The sequence below is a fragment of the Octopus sinensis genome, linkage group LG3, assembly GCF_006345805.1.
Source record: "Octopus sinensis linkage group LG3, ASM634580v1, whole genome shotgun sequence".
Classification (NCBI taxonomy): Eukaryota; Metazoa; Mollusca; class Cephalopoda; order Octopoda; family Octopodidae; genus Octopus; species Octopus sinensis.
In genome coordinates, this window is record NC_042999.1 from 160,757,762 (window position 1) to 160,780,466 (window position 22,705).

Sequence of the window (22,705 nt, forward strand, 5' to 3'; positions counted from 1 at the left end):
AAGCCTGGTTGGAAGCCTAGCCTTCTGAGTTCTTTTACAGGGCTTAGAAAAACTGAGACTGGAATATGTTGAATAAAACCATAATTAACTGACCCTCCTGTATTTTCTTTTACCCAAAGCCAGGAACTTTTCAGCACCCCCACCTTCATATTTCATCAATATCATCATTTAATGTCCACGTTCCATGTTGGCACAGGCTAGACATACACTTACCCAGTACTTTCAAGGCATGTATCGCAAGTATTGTCTCTATGGAGATGAAACCAGGACTACACAGAAGGAGCTTGAAGTTTGGCTTGATGGTATGTATGCCAGGCTTCTCATGAGCATTCACAACATCTCAGGGTAAGATCAAAGGGTTAAGTAGATTTACAGACACATTCTACCTATCCCGAATATCAATCTCCAATGCAGTGTAGGCTTTGCTAGCAACTACAATTGTACTGAACATCAGACTATTTCACATTGTTATATTTTGGAGTTTCCCTTACCATATTATTGGACAAAGACCACCCATCTACACTGATGTCATGCCTAGAGACATGCAACATAATTCTGCACACCTACCAAAGCTAAAGGAGGGGCAGAGATTCCTTACATAACAAAGTGAAACACATCTCAGCCTAGGTCTCTTCACAAAGAGTATATTCTGGTGTTATTTTTTTAAATCTTGCAGTGCTTGTTTGAGTTGTTCCATGTTATTTCCTCTATCTATTGTTGAGTTGGTGTCTATTTTTATTACATTCACCCCAGTGTAACTCTCCAAGTTTATTGCTAATCTTTATAATGGGTTTATCTCTCAGGACTCCATAGAATAGTATGATTCCAATTTCTCCTCACCCTTATGGTCATATTTCAGCCATATCAAGCAGAGGCTGATACCGAAGTCCACTGGTTTCACATCTGCTTTTCTGTATTAGCAGAGGATGGACAGGGACATGAGGCAGGATTTTATAGTGGGATGCTTTTCCTGTCCCCAACCCTTACCCATTTTTCAAGTAAGTGATCTTTTGCTTTTATTCTATAACTAGTCTGAATGTTAATAATGAATGTGAACATAATAGAGTTTTGTTCAGAAGGTGACAATCAAACCTATGGGATTTCAAATAACTGCATGGACATACACACACACCACCAACACCACCCTTTAACATTTATTTTCCATGCTGGCATGGGTTGGATGGTTTGACCAGCGCTGGTAAGCAGAAGAGCTGCACCAGGTCCCAGTCTGATTTTGCTTGGTTTCTACAGCATGTGCTTTTAACATGACACCAGCATGCTCAAATACAATGGGCTTCTTTCAGTTTTCATCTGTCACATTCACTCACAAGGCCTTGGTCAGCCCCGGGCTATGATAGGAAACAGTTGCCCAAGGTTCCATGGGGTAGGACTGAACCTCAGAGCATGTAGTTAAGAAGCAAACTTCTTACCACACAACCATGCTACTACCTATAGAGACACCTATGCTTGTAACATCTGTACTGAAATTAATTACAATTTTATGTAATAATTTTTACCTTATTTGATCTCATTCTTTTTATTTGGTCATCAATTTTTGAAGGAAGAATCATAAATCATTGAATTAACATCCATTTATTACTTATTGCTACTTATTTTATGAACTTAGAAGAAATGAAAGACAAAGTCTCTCTGGGATCTTGGAAGGATTTCATCTCAAAATATATATATAAAAAAAAAAGAAATATCTATATACAGTAAAGTGTCTGTCTTTAGTCTCTACTATGTCAAACAACAAAGGCCTTCAAGTGGTCACTTAACCAGCTAGAAGTAGTAGCCCAAAACTCCTTCAAATAATTCCCAGGCTTCTAAACAAAAATGAACACGCTAAGTAATGTAGTCCTAGATACACAATGCGTGAAAATGAAATGGACATGGCTAGAATGCTATTAATATATTTGATCATAGCTGACCTGGCACTAAAAAACAATAACAATAAACTTGGTGCCCTAAATTTTACAATGAAAATTACAACCAGTGTTACTTACCGTTGTATTCTCATCTCTAATCTTGCCTTTTGATTTCCAGAATCTTTTAGGATATGATCCAGGCAAATAGATATGTCGTGAACACTTATTTTCACTCTTGATAACACTGGAATGGAAAAAAATAATAAATAAACGCATATAAATACAAATAAAAAATGAAAAATATGAATGGTAATTTACGAGGGGGTACCCAAAAGTAACTAGAAATATCCTGTGGGACAAGCCCGTTGTAGCTTAGGCTTCCGCTGCTAGAAGTCAGTTGATACGACCCTCAGACATCAGTCTGCTGACCAGCAGTGTCCAGTGAGACCATACTGCCACCTAGTGTGTCTTTGTTTTACAGTGCTTCTCCTCTGTTCATTCGTTTTTGCAATGGCTAAAACAAAAGAACAGCAAGTTTCCATAAAATTCTGTTTTCTGCTGGAGAAAAAAGTGGCCGAAACAGTTGTCATACTTCAAACAGCTTACAAAGACACTGCCATAAGCAAAATACAAGTTTACAAGTGGTTCCACTTGTATGTGGACCGTTTAGGAAAGGTCAATTGTTGCTTGAAAACCAACCTTGTTCAGGGTGATCATTACTTACCAAACAAATGAAAACATCATGAAAATTCATGAACTAATCTTGGAAGACTGTCGCCAACAAATTTTGAGTGAGGAATTGCTATTGAAAAGAGTTGCAGTAAAATTAGAACCTCGCTCACTCATGGAAGATCAAAAGCAGTCATGACTGAATGCATGTCATGAACTGAAAGAACAGTTGGAAGTTTTTTTTAAGGTCATCACGGGTGATGAAAGCTGGTGCTACGGCTATTACGGAGATGTACTTGCATAGCAAGTGACCTAACCTGAGATTGTGTGCTTGAACAAAAACAATTGCAGCATGGAAGGTGTTTATAAGCCATTTAAGAAACACACAAAAACTGTTAGATTCACTTCAACATTTAAATATCATTTGTGTCAAAATATTTTCGGCGCTTTGAGACTGCAACTTGTTCACTGACAAAACTGCATGCTGCATCTGAGAAAGTAACACCTAGTTCGTGATATATATGTGTTTATATATCACGTGACCACATGACCGACCAGACCATCAGATGTTGTTACACATCGCTGGTCACAATGCGTTCGCATTGCTTTAGCCTTCGAATGAAGCCACCCCGCTGGCTAAGCGAGCAGGCCAACAGAAGAAAGAGTGGGAGAAACAGTGGTGAAAGAGTACAGTAGGGATCACCAACCCCCTGCCGGAACGTCGTGTAGCTTTTAGGTGTTTTCGCTCAATAAACACTCACAACGCCCGGTCTGGGAATCGAAACCACAATCCTGCGACCGCGAGTCCGCTGCCCTAACCACTGGGCCATTGCGGCTCCAATAATAAAATTAAATGTGTTTATATATATATGCAACACAGAATTTTGTCAGTGAACAGGTCACAGTCTCAAAGCGGTGAAACATATAGTGTGTTTAATAATGTACCTAATGCAGAAAGACACTCATACACTCACACACATACACTCACAGACAGCTGCAGTCATATACAAAATGTAATGTCATCGTCATCGTGATTAGAATTAAAAGTAAAAGTATAAAAGTGAAGCAATATATCACATTACAATACAGATGTTATTTCTTCACTTTTATTCTTTGAGTTTTGACACGTGATAAGGAACCAGTGCCAATGCTGCATTGTTTTAATCTAATAAAATTATATGTTGACACTCAAGGGGTCTGATAGCATTACCATGTAAAATTTGATTTGATTTGGTTGAGCCATTTGAGAATGCATTGGGAACAGACAGAGATGTGAAGAATTTTAAATATATATATAATTACCATTTTTATGTAAGAGATAGTATAGTTTATAATAATCATAACTTTATACATTTAACATTAATGAATCGTTGATTAGAAGTTTTTTTTTTAATGAATTCCGAATGTGAATAAAATATATCCTTATTCATTTTTTCATAATAGTATATAGAAATTTTTGGAAAAATATATTTCCTACTCCATCATAAATTCTTAACATATGATATAAATTTCATCATATAGACTTTATATAATAAGAATGAATAGCAATTATTTTAGATTAAAATATCTTTAGATTAATATTATTAAAGAGGCATAAGGACATTTTATGACCATTGTTTGGTCATTTTATGTAATTGTTTGGTCAAATTAATTTATTTTATCTATTTGAATTTTGGTTTTGCTTTTATTATATTTATTATACTCTCTCTTTTACTCTCTTTTACTTGTTTCAGTCATTTGACTGCGGCCATGCTGGAGCAACGCCTTTAGTCGAGCAAATCGACCCCAGGACTTATTCTTTGGAAGCCCAGTACTTATTCTATCGGTCTCTTTTGCCAAACCGCTAAGTGACGGGGACATAAACACACCCGCATTGGTTGTCAAGCAATGCTAGGGGGACAAACACAGACACACAAACACACACATACATATATATATACACATTTATACGACAAGCTTCTTTCAGTTTCCATCTACCAAATCCATTCACAAGGCATTGGTCGGCTTGGGGCTATAGCAGAAGACACTTGCCCAAGATGCCACACAGTGGGACTGAACCTGGAACCATGAGGCTGGTTAGCAAGCTACTTACCACACAACCACTCCTGCGCCTATTTTATATTTTAAAATTATTAATGCTAACACTTATAAACATAAGTATATTTTAAATCAATCTATTTTATGATTTAGCAGTCCTCGCATGAATGGTCATAAAATGTCCTTATGCCTCTTTACTAATATTAATCTAAAGATATTTTAATCTAAAGTTTTTAAACAAATATTACCCTGATGAGATTCATATATATAAATGTGAATTTTTTATAAATTCACTAGTGGATATGAATTGAAACAAATTGTAGGATATATGTTTGTTTTAATAATTTGTTATATTATATTATATCTTTTTATAGTATAATTATATGATATTATAATGTTAATAAATTTATAATATGTCAATTGTATTTCTCTATTTCCTTTAATATTCATATATTGAAAATTATACCATTTTAAGTTCTAATTTTTTCTCTACTATATTTTGGTATTTAACTGAAGAACCAATGAAAGTTGGATGTTTTCCATCCTTTTCAAGGAAATCTTTTTTTCCTTGGATTGAATAATAATAATATACATATATATATATACATGAGTACTGGTATCCCATGGTTTCATAAAATAGCGATATTCTTTATGTTCCTTGTTGACATTATGACTGTTTGCTCTGAGTCTTCAAACACCAGTGGAATAAGAAATCCTTTACTCTTTTACTCTTTTACTCGTTTCAGTCATTTGACTGCGGCCATGCTGGAGCACCGCCTTTAATCGAGCAACTCGACCCCGGCACTTATTCTTTGTAAGCCCAGTACTTATTCTATCGGTCTCTTTTGCCAAACCGCTAAGTGACGGGGACATAAACACACCCGCATTGGTTGTCAAGCAATGCTAGGGGGACAAACACAGACACACAAACACACACACACACATATATATATATATATATACATATATACGACGGGCTTCTTTCAGTTTCCGTCTACCAAATCCACTCACCAGGCTTTGGTCGGCCCGAGGCTATAGTAGAAGACACTTGCCCAAGGTGCCATGCAGTGGGACTGAACCCGGAACCATGTGGCTGGTAAACAAGCTACTTACCACACAGCCACTCCTGCTTTTAAAAACAGCTAACAGTCAGCAAAAGGAAGAGTATCTACTTGCAAAATCCTGCTTCATATGCATCCTCTTCCAGCATGGAAAAATGCACATTCAATGAATGAATGAATAATATTTAAAAATAATAAATATTATAAAGAGTAAGCAACTTCTCTAAAAATCATTGAACGTTCAACTAATCAAGAGGGTAACAGAATATTTCAGAGTAAGAACATTGATACACTGAAAACCAAAAGCGGAAAATTCTCAAAACTTTGTCATAGTAGAATAGGAAAACGTCTCACCAGAATCAATAGTGTCAGCAAAAGTATTTGCACCATTATATTTGGTGTTTTCTTCACTAATTTTTTCATTTCGAAGCATCTCTTCAGCCATCTGCAAGCTAGATGTCATACTTGTTATACTTGAAACCATTTCTTCAAATGAAGGCCCTATGAAAATAAAGACAGCTTTGACTTTACACCAAGAAAGTATTTAGAACTGCTGAAATTATCTGTGACACACAAATAGAAATTTTTTAAAAAAATAATAAACTGAAGAAGGTATTGAATTTTTAGCTAAAGAGTCTGAGAATATATATCTACATTAGAGGGGAAAAGCATAGCATATCAACATTGAACACAAATTATATTTATTTTCATACCCTTTACTTTCTTAACCCTCAAGTGTTTAACCCTTTCATTACTGTATTTATTTTGGGATGCTCTGTGTTTCTTTCAATTACTTTAAATATAACAAGGAATTTAGTAAAATAACTTCATTATCATTAAGCTGGAGTTAGGAACATAAATTGTGACTAAGGTTTGGTGGAAGATTTTAATTCAAAACTTATGAAAACAAGACATTTGTATTACAGAGCCAGAGCCGGTTTCAGCCGGGTTGGTAATGAAAGGGTTAAGCCAGCCCAAATATTTTTTTGTTTATGGTTCAAAATGGCCAGATTCTGCCTTTTACATTACAATGTCATTTTGAAAATAAACAATTACATTATGGAAATGTTGAAGCCACAATATAATGCATGATCAATTCAAAACAATGTGAATAAATAAGCATTACATTTGACCGAGTAATCTGAATGTTAGGTGGTTAACCCTTTAGTGTTCAAATTACTCAGTTAAATGTAAATATTTTTTTACTCAAATTGTTTTTAATTAATCCTGCATTATCTTATAGCTTTTGAGGTTTCAGTGATGTGATTGTTTATTTTTAGAATGTCAATGTAGGTTATGTGTGAGAGGCTAGATATCACCAGTTTGAATATAAAACATAGAATATTTGGGCCGGATATGGCCGGTTTAAACACTAAAGGGTTAAATATTGTTTTTATATTCAAATAGTTGCTGTTTTACTACTATTTTTCAAAACCATGCAGATATCTAAATGTAGATATCTTTAAAACTAGTAGTTCATCTTACAACTGATCACAAAACCATGAACTAGGAGTGTAGGGAAATCTGTACTCAGGCAAATTGATAGAAAAAAAGTTATAAAGCTGTTTCCTGAGGCTCAAGGTTATTACTGTAGTAGACAATATTTATAATAAAACTCTACATTCAAATTAACCATGGGCCTTACAGCTCCCACTTCATGAGTTATCCCATGAGCAATTGTAATTATAACAGGATAGAAGATTAAATTTTCATAAACATATATTCAAAATTACCATTTTCTGAGCGGCATTTTGGTCTGAGTTCTAGTTTCAATCCATGAACTTCAAATAGGGTACTGCTCCCTAGCAATGTTGACCATGGTATGGAAACTGTTATTTCATCAATAACACTGCTTACTAACTCCACAGGTACTGAGTAGGTCTTCAGCCATTGGTTGATAAACTGCAAAATAAAAGTCCAAATAACATAAAAGTAAAAAAAAAAATAAGTAGGAAAATACACAAAACAAAACAAAAACTACAAGGGTAGGCTGAAAAGTTTATAGGCTGACTATGAAGGAGTGATGCTAGAGCTGTGAAATTTTGCATGCATTGATTTCAACCCTTCTTATTAATAACTACATTGTTTCTGTTCAGGTAAACTAATATCTGACTGTTCAAAGAAGGCTTCAAAAGTAACTAGTCGTGACTTCTCTTGAAAACTGTCAAATTTGGCATCATGATGTTATCAAGTACCTGCAGAAAAAGGGTTTAGCCCCCCAACGACATTCATGCTAACATGGTTGCACATTAGGGGATGACATTCCAGCTCTATCAACAGTCCAAAATTGGGCAGCCGAATTTAGGAGGGGAAAAGAGAGTCTTGAAGATGACCCAAGGTCTAGATGTCCTACAACTGTCACCACCGAAGAAAACATTATGTTCACCACATGAGATGGATGATGGGCAATTGACTAAAAATCAGATAGCCAATGCTATTAGTATATCACATAAGAGAGTTGAGAATATTCTTCACAATGAACTTGCCATGACAAACATTTCTGCTCGGTGGGTGCCACCACTTCTAAAACCTGCTCAAAAGTGCACCAGGCTGATCACATCATGAGAAAATTTGACATTGCTTGAAGCAGAGCTAAGCCAAGATGAGTGCTGGCTTCACCACTTTGAGCCAGAGACAATCCATGCTGTGGAAACACCCCTCCTCATCTCTTCAAAGAAGGTCATGATCATTTCACCTACAAAGGTGGTGATGGCTTGTCCTTTATGAAGCAAAAGGTATTGTGTTTATTGACTGTCTTGAAAAGGGCCACACCATCAATGGAGAGTGCTATTCCAACTTCCTGTGGCAGTTATGAAACACTATTAAGGTCAAACACTCAGGAAAACTGATGAGAGGTGTCTTGTTTCATCAGGAGAATGCCCCAGCACACAATCCTTGGTTTCAATGGCTGTTGTGCATGACTATGGCTTTGAACCTGCTGACCACCCTCCCTATTCTTCTCATTTAGCCCAATCTGTTGCCCAGCATGTAAAAAACACTTGGCTGGGAACCAGTATGACAGTGATGATGTCATATATACTGTTGACTATTTTGACCAACAGGATAAAAGCTTCTTCACCAATGAGATCCAAACACTGCAACACCAATGGAAGATGTGTGTGGACCACAAAAGAGAGTATGTTGAAAAATAAATTTCATTTGGTCACATTCCATGAGTGTATCTTGGTTGACCTGTGAACTTTTCAGCCAACCTTCGTAGAGTGAAGACTGGAGTAAATATTACTGAATATTTACTTCAAAACTACATTTTCAAAAAACCATATCCAAGAACATTAAAGTCTGATTTTTAATTTCATAGACAGCGTCATTGAGAGGCCTTATGGAATATCCTATAATACTATAACATTCCTGAGAAGTATGTCAATATCGTTAGGAATATCTATGTAAATTCAAAATGTTGTGTACAAAGAGACTCAGGTGATATAGGTCAACAGGTATTAGTACAAATAAACAAAAACTTTTTACACAGAATATTCACCAACTGTAACTTCACCAACGTAAATACATACCCATTAGACAGAAAGTTCTTGACCAAAGAATTAGTCCACTTAGTAACTATCTATTCTCACTCTTCAAACCTAACATACATCAATCTTAGAGCCAACATATTTAAGAGTAGTTATTATAAACAAACAGATTTCTCATAACACCAGCAGAAGAAATATTCCTTTATCACAACACATATGGTCACTGAAAGAAAATAATAAACCCTATACTATAAAGCAGAAAATATTCTCGTTATCCAAACCTTATTCTGATAATCATAGGCCTTGCCAATTACACACCACCAAATCACTTGAGATTTGGTGGTGCATAATTTGGTGGTCTCTTCCAAACTACTAAATAAAAATTCTGGACTAATCATTAAATGCCTACATAAAACTTACAAATCACTCAGACACTTTAAACCCATGCAAATTCACAAATAGATAACACTGTCTAGCATAATCCGTTCTTCATAAAATTATGTTTCAAAAAAAAAACAGTTCACAGAGCTCAGAGAGTTATTACCTCTGTTGGCAACAAAAAGTCTCCCTCAGAGTGAAAGATAAAATGTATAATGCTTGTGTATGAATGGCTATATCCATGGTAGTGAAACATGGGCTCTGAATGAAGAAGACATATGTAGACTAGACAGGAATGAAGGCAGCCTGCTCCATTGGATGGGCAACATCAGTGTGCATGTATGACAAAGTGCAAATGTGTTGCGAGAAAAGTTAGGCTTAAAAGGAATTAAGACTACGTTAGTTTGCACATGTGATGCATATGAATAAAGACGGCTGTATAAAGAAGTGCCAATCACTGAAAGTGGATGGCACCTGTGGAAGAAGGAGATCTGGGAAGACATAGGATAAAGTGGTGAGGACCAACCTCAGGATGTTGGGCTACGTTGAGAAAGCGACAATATACCGAGATGTCTGGTGACAGGAGATTCTTGAGAAGACCCACCCACGTCAACAAAACTGAGTTTTAGAAGCGCAATGGGTTCCACCCACATGTAACAAGAATAAAACTTTTCCCACACCCTACCCCCAACAAACCAAACTACATCTCTTCTCTTCCTCACATTTCCTCTTTTCGTGTACTTTGCTTATGCTTATCTCATGCTCCACAACCCTGTCCTCATTTCCCTGCTCACTGTATCATTGCTATCCTGTTGCTCCACAACCCTCTATATACCCAGGTTTTACCAGTCACTGTATCCCCCCACACAGACACACTCTTTGCATTCACTCTACTCCCTAGCATTTATATTTTGACCCCATACCTAGAGGGTATACCATGGTAATTTGCTACCATCCATCTCTCCCTTGCTCTACTCTACCATCCCTTTATATCCTGATCTGCTTGTTGTGAGTATACCCTGGCACTTGGCCACCATCTCTCTCTCTCTCTCTCACCAGGTAACTATGTATCTCCTCTACAGCAAGACACCTGTTTCTGTCACTTTGTCACACTCTAACCTTTGCCTAGCAAGTTACTTGGTGACCCTGCCAGTGCTGGTGCCATGTAAAAAGTAACCAGTCCACACTGTAAAATGGTTGGCATTTGGAAGGGCATCCAGCTGTAAACACCATACCAAAACTGACCTTGTCTGTGCTAGCGACACATGAAAAACACTCAGTTCACTTTGCAAGGTGGTAAGTGTTAAGAAGAGCATTCAGCCATAAAAACAATACCAAAACAGACACTGAAGCCTAGTGCAGTCTTCTGCCTAGCCAGCTCGTCAAATCATCCAACCCATGCCAGCATGGAAAGCAAACATTAAATGTTGATGATGATGATGATGATGATGATAGACCCTCCTTGTATTTGTATATACATTTCTAAAGGCAGTACCTATCTATATACTGTTATGATAAGGAGTATGCAAGTATTTCAAGGAAATGCTTGCATACTATATATACTTGCATATCATATATATGAGCACACACATACATATATAATATGTACATATAATAGTGCAATCAATTATAATGAATTGGAAACAGACTTCAGCTAACAATTGAGTACAAAGATTATAGAGATTAATAGTGAAACTACTATTGAAGGAAAACTACAGATAACATAATCCTGGTAAGACATGAGCATAAGAACCACTACAAATGGCAATCAAATCTCCCTTTGATCATAGACCTGCTCAGTCAGGTTTGATCTTGAGATAAACAACAACAATAAACTGGTAGGACCCCCTATAACCCTTTAATATTTAAACAGGCTATATTCAACCCAAATATTCTACCTGCCCTATGTTCACATTGGCCAGATCCAGTTTCTCACACCTACCCTATAATGTCATTCTAAAAATAAACACATCATCAAAATCTCAGAATTACAATACAATACATGATTAATTCAAAACAATGTGAATAAATAAAGATTACACTTGACAGAGTAATCTAAATGTTAAAGGATTAATGCTTTGATATAATTCTACAATCAGTAGTTGGTAAATCTTTATATATAAAAGTGAAGTTGTGTGTCTGTCTCCTACGATTTAGATTCCTAACTACTCCCACATTTTGCGGTGCAGTTTAACCAAAACCGGGTATCTTATAGTCGTGATTCATATCGAGCCCTTCTGGGTATTAGCGCGCGTCTACGATGAGTCTACGATTTAAAAAAAAATTTACCATAATTTTTTTCCATTTTAATGCATTTTTTCGCTATTATATAAGGGAAGTAACTCTCTAAAAATGTCTACGATGAGTCAACGATTTAAAAAAAAATTTACCATCATTTTTTTGCTATAACTCTCTAAAAATGCTTATATAGTTATTTCCCTTACAAACCCGAGCAACGCTGGGCGATACTGCTAGTAAATGATAAAGCTAGGTAGAGGATAAAAGCTATGTGAGACCTGGTGAGTCATTGTATACGTGCAGTTTATATGCTTCCGTGTGCAATGAAGCTTCTAGTTTATGTGACTATGTGCTTCAGATAACGAAACTGAACTTTCAAAAATACTTCAGCGTAAAGTACAAAACAATAAACTATCAAAAACTGAACGACAAATGCAAATTTATATTGTTATTTTGATTAAAGTTTGCTTATTTGGTTACGAGGGCCGTTCAATAAGTAATGCCCCTGACCCACTTGCAGTTGTTTGATCTAGCTGAAATTTTGCATGTGCAATTATTTATATCTCTATAGATTACGTGGCAAATTACAGCTCTGATCTAATTGTGGTTTCTGATTTACAGGTGTTTGAACTGAGTCAAGTGTGAAATGGAGCCTGTTGAGTGTCGAGCAGTGATCCGGTTTTCGTATTTGAAAGGACGCACACCACAGGAGACTTTTGATGAAATGAAAGTAACTTATGGTGATGATGCCCCATCATATGACCTTGTAAAACGCTGGCATCGTGAATTCAAACATGGTCGGAACTCTGTGGAAACAGCTCCCAGATCTGGTCGCCCCCCCCCCTTCTGCCATTGATGAGGCATCTGTCCGTCAAGTTGAGGCTGCCATTTTGGAAGATCGATGCATAACTATTCGCCAAATAGCCCATGAGGTCAAGATTAGTACCGGGTCTGTGGAAACTATCATTCATGACCATTTGCATATGCAAAAGGTGTCTGCCAGATGAATTCCCAGGTTGCTCACACCTTTCCAGAAGCAAGAACGCGTCGAGTGCTCAAGGATGAATTTGGAGATGTGCCAAGAAGATGAATCAAAATTTATCAAAAGACTGATTACACAGGATGAAACCTGGGTCCATCACTATAATCCAGAGACCAAAGCCCAGTCAATGCAGTGGAAGCACCGTGACTCACCTCCTCCAAAGAAGGCAAGAGTGCAGCCCTCCGCTGGCAAGGTCATGCTCACAGTCTCCTGGGACCAGGATGGAGTAGTGATGACAGATTTCCTGGCAAAGGGTACCACAATTACAGGAGCCTATTATGCTTCACTTTTGAGGAAATTAAGAGAAGCTATCAAAATCAAGAGGCGGGGCAAGATCAGCAAAAGCATCCTCCTCCTGCAGGACAACGCTCCGGTCCACAACTCGCGTGTCACCAGATCAGAAGCACAGGCATGCAGCTATGAACTCCTCTCCTATCCCCCCTACTCTCCTGACCTTGTACCCTCTGATTTTCACCTTTTCCCAGCCATGAAGTTGTTTTTGAAAGGAAAGCATTTACCAGATGATGCAGCCTTGATTTCTGAAGTCACGTCGTGGTTGGAGGACCAAGCTGGGGTCTTCTACAAAAACGAGCTGCATCGAACGATGGGAGAAATGCGTAACTCTGGGTGGTTCCTATGTAGAAAAAGACTAATAACTGTGCCAAGTTTCGTTGCTCTACTTCTTTGGGAAGTGGGTCAGGGGCATTACTTATTGAACGCCCTCGTAAGTCTGTTTACCAAGGAAAGATAAATACCGATATTTCAATCAAAGTCTTTCAATGGAGATGAAAGAAAAGACTTTTCTCTCCAATAAAGGACTTGCTCAAAATGTCAGTATTCTCAGTCCCAGCAAAATACAAACTAAACTTTAACAAATAATCTTTGCCATGGATGCAGGCATGACTGTGTGGTAAGAAATTTTCTGCCCAGCCATGTGGTTTAAGGTTCTGTCCCACCACATGGCAAATTGGGCAAGTATCTTCTACTATAACTTCAAGCAGACCTAAGTCTTGTGAGTGCATTTAGTAACTAAAAACTGAAAGAAGCCTCTGTGTGTGTGTATGTGTTTGGCTTTGTGCTTGTGTTTGTTCCCCCACTTGACAAAATACCAGTCTAGACTGGTGATTGAATTTTCTCTCTGTCTTTCTCATTTTCTTTCTTCCTGGAAGACACTGGTTGTACTCAGTCTATCAAGCAACAAGCAGTTTAGACATAATTATGCAGAGAATTGCAAGCAAACAACAGAACCATTAAGAAGACCGATGAATAGAGAACACGTGACAATGAAGAGGAAATACAAAATCACACACCCACACGCATGCACACAGGCACACATACACGCACACAAATATATACACACACAAAAGGCTTCTTCAGTTTTTATCAAGCAATTTGATGCACTGGGTATTGGCCAACCTGTAGCTATGGTATATTATGTTAGCCAACAATGTCCATGGTTCTGAAGCAAACTTCTTCACCACACAGCCATGTCTGTGCCTATACTCTTTACTCTTTTACTTGTTTCAGTCATTTGACTGCGGCCATGCTGGAGCACCGCCTTTAATCGAGCAACTTGACCCCAGGACTTATTCTTTTGTAAGCCCAGTACTTATTCTATCGGTCTCTTTTGCCGAACCGCTAAGTAACAGGGGACATAAACACACCAGCATCGGTTGTCAAGCAATGCTAGGGGACAAACACAGACACACAAACACACACATGCATAGATATATATATATATACATATATACGACGGGCTTGTTTCAGTTTCCGTCTACCAAATCCACTCACAAGGCTTTGGTCGGCCCGAGGCTATAGTAGAAGACACTTGCCCAAGGTGCCACGCAGTGGGACTGAACCCGGAACCATGTGGTTGGTAGACAAGCTACTTACCACACAGCCACTCCTGCGCCTATGAATATAATAAATTTTCCCTTGGATGCAACGCCAGTATATTGCAAATAATATGGTTACAGGAATGGTTCTATGGTTAAAAAATTCAATTGAACTGCATGGTATAGTCTATATCTTCTACCAGAGCCTTGGTTTGACCCAAGACTACTGAGTGAAAATAGGTAGACAAGAACTATGCAGAGGCATGTTAGAGTAACTGTACCTTTAATTTGTCCCAGGTTTAATGTTATCTACAAATGTGTTAGGCCAAGTCTCCTCTGTTCTAAAGATCATAACCAAGCCTCCTACCTGAGTATAGCTTGATATACCGATGCCCTGCTTGCTATTGCAGCAATCAGTAATAGTTTCTTCCTTCTTTGTCATAGTCTTGGAGGCCTTGCAAATATCATAGGTGCAGCCTTTCCTCTTCTAACAAAACCATATCAGAAAAAAACCCCACAAAAACCACCTATACAGGCACAGTGGTGGCTGTGTGGTAAGATGCTTCCTTCCTAGCCACATGGTTCCAAGTTCAGTCTCACTGCATGGCACCTTGGGCAAGTGTCTTCTACTACAGGCCCAGGCCAACCAGAGTCATGCAAGTGGATTTAGTAAAACAGAAACTGTAAGAAGCCTGGAGAGCATGTGCGCATGTATGAGTGTGTGTGTGTGTGCATATGTAATCTGTCAGGCACATAGTAACCGACAACAGAATGTTGTAGTCAAGTCTTACTGCATGTCCTGAGAATATATGGCTTGCTTGCCTATGAAAGTGAAAGGGGGCCACTGAGGTTGGTGTGGTGATCAGGAAAGGGGACAAATATGGAGTGGCAGTGGGACAGTAATGTTAATATACATATTTCTTTATTACCCACAAGGGGCTAAATATAGAGGGGACAAAGAAGGACAGACATAGGTATTAAGTCGATTATATCGACCCCAGTGCTTAACTGGTACTTAATTTATCGACCCCGAAAGGATGAAAGGCAAAGTCGACCTCGGCGGAATTTGAACTCACAACGTAACGACAGACGAAATACTGCTAAGCATTTCGCCCGGTGTGCTAACTCTCTGCCTAGTAATGTTAATATACAGTTGTCATTCAGAGACATGCACGCACTTTCAATCACTTTCCGTTTCGCTCATGTCTCTTTTTCTCTCATTGGCTAGTGCAGACTCCAGCCACTACACCAGCATCATTTGCAACCAGAACAAATGGGACATCATTGACAATGCCGTCTTTTCCAAGCAGCATATAACTTTCTTGTCATCTAAACTGCTTGACAACTACCTGTTGTTCTTGGAAAAACTATTGTTCTGAAAAAAAACTGAATTGAAATGAAATTAACTTTCATGTCTGATATAAAGCAACAAGCATTTGACGGTAAGACGGGAAATGTGACAGAGGAGGTAAGATATAACTTTCTATCTCTATATAAGCACATTTCTGAATTTATTAGGATAATACGAATCTGGTCTTGCCATTGAGGTACATTATCTAAGTGGTGAATGACTGCCATTTTTTTTACTTTTGAGAGGTTGTGGGTAGGATTTGCAGCTTTTATGGTAATTTTCATTATAATATTGGAAAGTCATATCACTTGACAAGATTCTTATAACCATTTTATTTTTCCATGTGATAATAAAACAAATATGACAATTATTATCAATTTTATTATACATTTTTTAATATTGTGACCGTCACACAAATTCATCTGGTCAGCATTTTGGGTGTCAGTTTATTAGAGGCTACCACACCATTAGGAGAAACACGGTACATGTATAAAATATTACAAGTGTTGCTTTAAAAAGTACAAAACTAGAATTGAAAAATGCATATGCTCAAAAGGGTTACAGAATGTCATAATAAACCTTAAAAGGTATGGGACTACCATTGTTGTCCAAAAATATTGGAATCCCTATATGCTGTACATTTTGTGGATTCCTTTGTGTTTAGTTCATTGAAATTAAGTTATATTAAAAACTAATTAAGTTAAATTATCATATACTCATTTTAACAAAATAATTGTGTACAAATACTAATGTCATTTTTATGCAATACTCTTTACTCTTTTACTCCTTTACTTGTTTCAGTCATTTGACTGCGGCCATGCTGGAGCACTACCTTTAGTCGAGCAAATCAACCCCAGGACTTATTATCTGTAAGCCTTATTCTATCGGTGTCTTTTTTGTCGAACCGCTAAGTTACGGGGACGTAAACACACCAGCATCGGTTGTCAAGCGATGTTGGGGGGACAAACACAGACACACAAACACACACACATATATATATATACATATATATGACGGGCTTCTTTCAGTTCCCTTCTACCAAATCCACTCACAAGGCTTTGGTCGGCCTGAGGCTATAGTAGAAGACACTTGCCCAAGGTGCCACACAGTGGGACTGAACCCGGAATCATGTGGTTGGTAAGCAAGCTACTTACCACACAGCCACTCCTGCGAATGATAATTCTATTAATGATAATTCTTATAAATTTACAAATAATTGATCAAAAATAATTTAGTAATAATTTGTTTGATTCACATAGGTGTGTCATAATGCAAATTATCTTTGCTTATAACTATTTCAGTTTTGTACTTTTGCTGTTATATAGATTCGACTTCATCATAAACCCAGCTTTTTTTTTTATTATCATGGTAATTTGCATGCAGTGTGAAATATGTTTCTTGTGGCACGTAAAAAGCACCATCCGTTTGTGGCCGTTGCCAGCCTTGCCTGGCCCCCGTGCCGGTGGCACGTAAAAAGCACCATCCGTCCGTGGCCATTTGCCAGCTCCGTCTGGCACCTGTGTGGGTGGCACGTAAAAAGCACCCACTACACTCACAGAGTGGTTGGCGTTAGGAAGGGCATCCAGCCGTAGAAACACTGCCAGATCAGACTGGGCCTGATGCAGCCTTCTGGCTTCACAGACCCCAGTTGAACCGTCCAACCCATGCTAGCATGGAAAGCAGACGCTAAATGATGATGATGATGATGGTGGTAATTTGCATGTAGTGTGAAATGTTATTTTTATATATTTTGGTATGAAGAGTATTACAATGAATTTACTTATTCAAAGTTAAAGATCATATTTTGTACATTTTCAAATTTTTATATTAAGAACTTGGTTTGATAATTATCACGACATCGTAATTCACACATGAATCTCTTTTCATTTTAAGATTCCACAGAATGGACAACATATGGTGATTCCAATATTTTTGAGCAACAGTACTAGTCCCATACTATTTAAGGTTTATTATAACAGTCTGTGACCCTTTTGAGCATGCACATTTTTCACTTCTAGTCATCATCATCATCATCATCGTTTAATGTCCGCTTTCCATGCTAGCATGGGTTGGACAGTTCAACTGGAGTCTGGGAAACCAAGAGGCTGCACCAGGCCCAGTCTGATCTGGCAGTGTTTCTACGGCTGGATGCCCTTCCTAACGCCAACCACTCAGTGAATGTAGTGGGTGCTTTTTACGTGCCACCGGCACAGGTGCCAGGGGTGGCTGGCAGCAGCCACAATCGGATGGTGCTTTTTATGTGCCACCAGCACAGAGGCCAGTCGGGGTGGCGCTGGCAACGGCCACGTTTGGATGGTTCTCTTACGTGCCACCGGCACTGGTCTCACAACTACAGTTTCCATTGATTTTGATCGATTTCGATTTCTAGTATAAATATATATCTATGTGTGTATGTTTGTGTTTGTCCCCCTTCACTGCTTGACAACTGGTGTTAGTTTGTTTGCATCTCTGTAACTTAGTGATTTGGCATAAGAGACCGATAGAATAAGTACCAGGTTTAAAATCATTAGTTCTTAGGTTGATTCATTTAACTAAAAATCTTTCAAGGAGCTTCCTTGGCAGAGCTACAGTTCAATGGCTGAAACAAGTAAAAAGATATGAGGATCTGGAGTCTATTTTATTATAGTTAGGTCAACTCAGGGAAACAAAATCAATTACACAACTCAAACATACAAAACATCTGAAATAGCTTTGAACTGAAGGCTGAGTCAACAACCATATATACTGAGCTGAGAGTCAACTGCCATATATTAATCGGAGAGTCAACTGCCATATACTAATCTGAGAGTCAACTATCATATACTGAGCTGAGAGTCAACTACTATATACTAATCTGAGAGTCAACTATCATATACTAATCTGAGAATCAACTATCATATACTGAACTGAGAGTCAACTATTATATACTGAGCTGAGAGTCAACTACCATATACTGAGCTGAGAGGCAACTACCATATACTAATCTGAGAGTCAACTATCATATACTGAGCTGAGAGGCAACTACCATATACTGAGCTGAAAGTCAACAACTACATACTGGGTTGAGAGTCAATTGCCATATACTGAGCTAAGAGTGACTACCATATACATTTGGCTGTTTTACTTAGTAAGTTTACAATGATAAAAACAGTTTTTTTTTATTTTTTAAATCTTTGTTGGTTGTTGGAGAAAAGCAGTGTCTGACCTTTGTATCTGCACCCCCAAAAATGGTGAGACTGACAGCTGATGCCCAACCTAAAAGTAAAGTTCTACATGAAAAGTATAAACTGACAAGGAATTGGGGGTCTAGTCCAAAAGTGGGAACTCAGCTAAAGACATTCCAGTACCATGTCATAATATAGTTGTTTAACCACAGGTCAGCCCTAATTGAGTTTACTAAAATCAAATGCATTTTAGTCATTATATTTTTCCATGTACAGACTATCTTATGCATTTTTCATATTTTCTTCTCAAATTGTAAGGTGTGTGATTTGACAGTCATTTGGCTGTTATTTCATGGAAAGTGAGCAACCATTGTGAGCTTCCTTGTTAATTCAAGGTGGTTGTGATAAATCAGGTGTTGTGTAAGGCCTACCTCCATTCACCCTACGCAAAATAAAATGAAAAAATTATATCAAAGTTGTAGTATGTTATGTTGGCACCAGCACTACAGTTGTGGTCCAACTGGAAAGAGAAGGGAATTTGAACAGTGATACTTGAAAACTGGAACATGCAAAATAAATGGTTTAGATGAAAGAACAAATGGTAAGCTGTACACAAAGAAAAGACAAGGATTGGTGCCTGTGAGAAAATACATGAATTTGCCGCTATAATTGACTGACTATTTAAAAGAAAGTTTACAAGAAGGAAGAAAGTCTTGTGGTTAATAAATGCAGCTGAAAAGTAATTACATGTTAGATAGGAGGCCAATTAAAATTATGATCACAGACATTATATGTAGGCCAACAGTTATTTCAAAAATACTAATGTCCTGAAGTAAATAGTAATTTACTTTCAGATTATTTAGGAAACAGTAGAATCCTCAACGACCATAGAACTCCTAAATTTGGCTGAGAAATCATGAATACAAAGAAAGCAAGCTATCTTCACATTAAAATACATTCACTATCTTAAGAATATATTTTAAGTCCTACTATTGTTATATATTACCCTAACTGGAAATGGACACTAACTTCCCTCCCATTTAACCCTTTTTATACTAACCTCCCTGGTGCTATGATACAAATTTCCTGTCTTAAGTGACCTAATTAGATTCCCCTATTTGGTACACAGAAGAGATGAACATTTTATTGAGAGGTAGTTCTCAAGAAGAAAAAAAAGAGAGAAGATAGAATGTTAGTTGCAAGGCTTGGGGGCTGAGAGAAAGAACATTAGATGAAGAGACAAGGAGTTGGGTGTGTTGTGCCTTTATAACTTACGATAAGAAATGGTTTACAAACTCAAAAGAAAACACCTGTTTGGAGTAGTAGAAACACTGCAATACACATATTTCTGAGGGATAGAGAAAAGGGGGAAAGAGGAGTGGAAAGACAGACAGACAGAGAAAGTGAGGGAGAATAATTAAGCAACTGGACATGTATTGGGTCATCCCATAAATACTGTGGATTTTTGTATTTCTTTTATTTTTCAAAATTAAAATAAACAAAGTTCTTTTCTAATCTAAAATATACTCTCTTTCATTTTCTACAATGCTCTTCCATCTATTGGGTAGACTTCCAAGGCCCCACTTCCAAAATTCACTTGTCTGTGATGAAAAATACTCCTCCAGTACTGTTCTGACCTCATCTACAGAATTCATATTTTTTCCGTCCAAATGATTTTGAAAACTGTAAAATAAGCAATAATCAGATGGAGCAATGTCGGTGAATATGGAGGGTGGGGCATTGTTTCCCATTCAAACTGCTCCAGCCTTTTGAATGTCATCCTCACTGTATGTAGCTGAGCATCACCCTGATGGAAGATCACCTTTCATCTTGAAACCAAAGATGGTCGTTTTTCTTCTAGCGCTGACTTAAGCCACTCAAGCTGCTTGTAGTAGATTTCCCTTGTTATTGTTTGGTTTGGGTTTAAAAGTTCAAAGTGAACTAAACCTTTCATATCCCACCAAACAGGTAACAACACCCTACATGGATGAAGACCTTCTTTAACTTGGGGTGCTGATGTTTCTCCTTTCCCTACCCAATATCTTTGGCACTTTTCATTTTTACAGAGAACCCATTTCTTGTCACCAGTCACTATTCAGTCCAAAAAAGGTTCATTCATGAGACATGACAGCAAAGAAGAGCACACATTCACTCTCTGCATGTAATTAGACTCAGAAAGTTTGTGAGGAACCCATTGACCCAATTTGCTGACTTTTCTGATGGCATGCAAGTGTCAATGAATGGTTGAATGACCAAATCCAAGCTTTTCTGCTAGTTCCTCAACAGTTATGATGGGATTTTCTTCCATCAGGGTTTGCAGGGCCTCCTTGTCAAGCACTACAGATTTTCCAGGACAAGGCTCATCTTCTAGGCTGTAGTTTCCAGCTTGGAATTTCTGGAACCACCATTGACACTGGCTTATACTTATTGTCTGATTCTCATATTCTGCATTAATATTTCCGTTGCATTGTTGCCTTTATTCAACTCATAAAGCAAAATATGCTGAATATGCTCCTTTGTCACTTCCATTATAGCTTTGAAAAAATAACTGTTAAAATCGAACTGCACTTTTCAAGACTTGCACTAAGATTAAGAACAAGGTAAAATTACTTCCAGCTTTTATAGCAAGTTGATGCAGGAAGTTTATCCTGTCCTCCTCTGACTTTTAGTTTATGCAATTGAAAAAAACCGCATTATTTATGGGATGACCCAATATTTAGTTTTTTTATATAAATCATGTTATGCATGAGTATACATATAAATGTATTACTCTTTACTCTTTTACTTGTTTCAGTCATTTGACTGTGGCCATGCTGGAGCACAGCCTTTAGTCAAGCAAATCGACCCAAGGACTTATTCTATCAGTCTCTTTTGCCGAACCACTAAGTTACGGGAACGTAAACACACCAGCATCAGTTGTCAAGCAATGTTGGGGGGACAAACATAGACACACATACATACATACATATATATATACGATGGGCTTCTTTCAGTTTCCGTCTACTAAATCCACTCACAATGCTTTGGTCGGCCCGAGGCTATAGTAGAAGACACTTGCCTAAGGTGCCACGCAGTGGGACTGAACTCGGAACCATGTGGTTGGTAAGCAAGCTACTTACCACACAGCCACTCCTACACCTATTCATTTCTCATATTATCACAAAGACATATATGAAAGAAGAGTATAGTCAGCTGAATTGACCAAAAAAAAAAGAAATTTGATATGCATTTTATCAACTATGAGGGATTGAAAAGTTAAACTGAACCTAGTAGAATTCTCAGTCAAAATGTTAGGACAGAAATAAATTTTGTAAGATATTTTAGTTTGATACATAACTATTTTCTCCACTCCATAATTTAATCAATAATAATCAAAAATTTGCTTTTGTAATTGTGAGAAAGAACAATATATCCACACTATTTTAAGCCTCCCTAAACAGGGAATCTTTCCAGCAATGATCAGTTATCTCAATCAATCTGCAACAGGAATATTCAGCAGTCAGATCATTACACCAGATGTTGCAATTCACTAGAATTGATCAACAAAATCTAACCAATCATGACTTTGTGTTGA

General features: G+C 37.6%; 1 protein-coding gene across 2 annotated transcripts in view; it reads right to left on the reverse strand.

Moving 5' to 3' along the window:
- Positions 1-22,705, reverse strand: part of LOC115209875 (autophagy-related protein 2 homolog B) — a 197,429-nt gene that overhangs the window by 155,493 nt on the left and 19,231 nt on the right. For both annotated transcript variants that reach the window (XM_029778451.2, XM_036501567.1), the window contains exons 2-4: positions 7,369-7,537; positions 5,990-6,136; positions 2,007-2,112 (exon numbers count right to left, since the gene is read on the reverse strand). In XM_029778451.2, the coding sequence (XP_029634311.1) occupies positions 2,007-2,112; positions 5,990-6,136; positions 7,369-7,537 (422 nt within the window). The remainder of the gene's footprint in view (positions 1-2,006; positions 2,113-5,989; positions 6,137-7,368; positions 7,538-22,705) is intronic.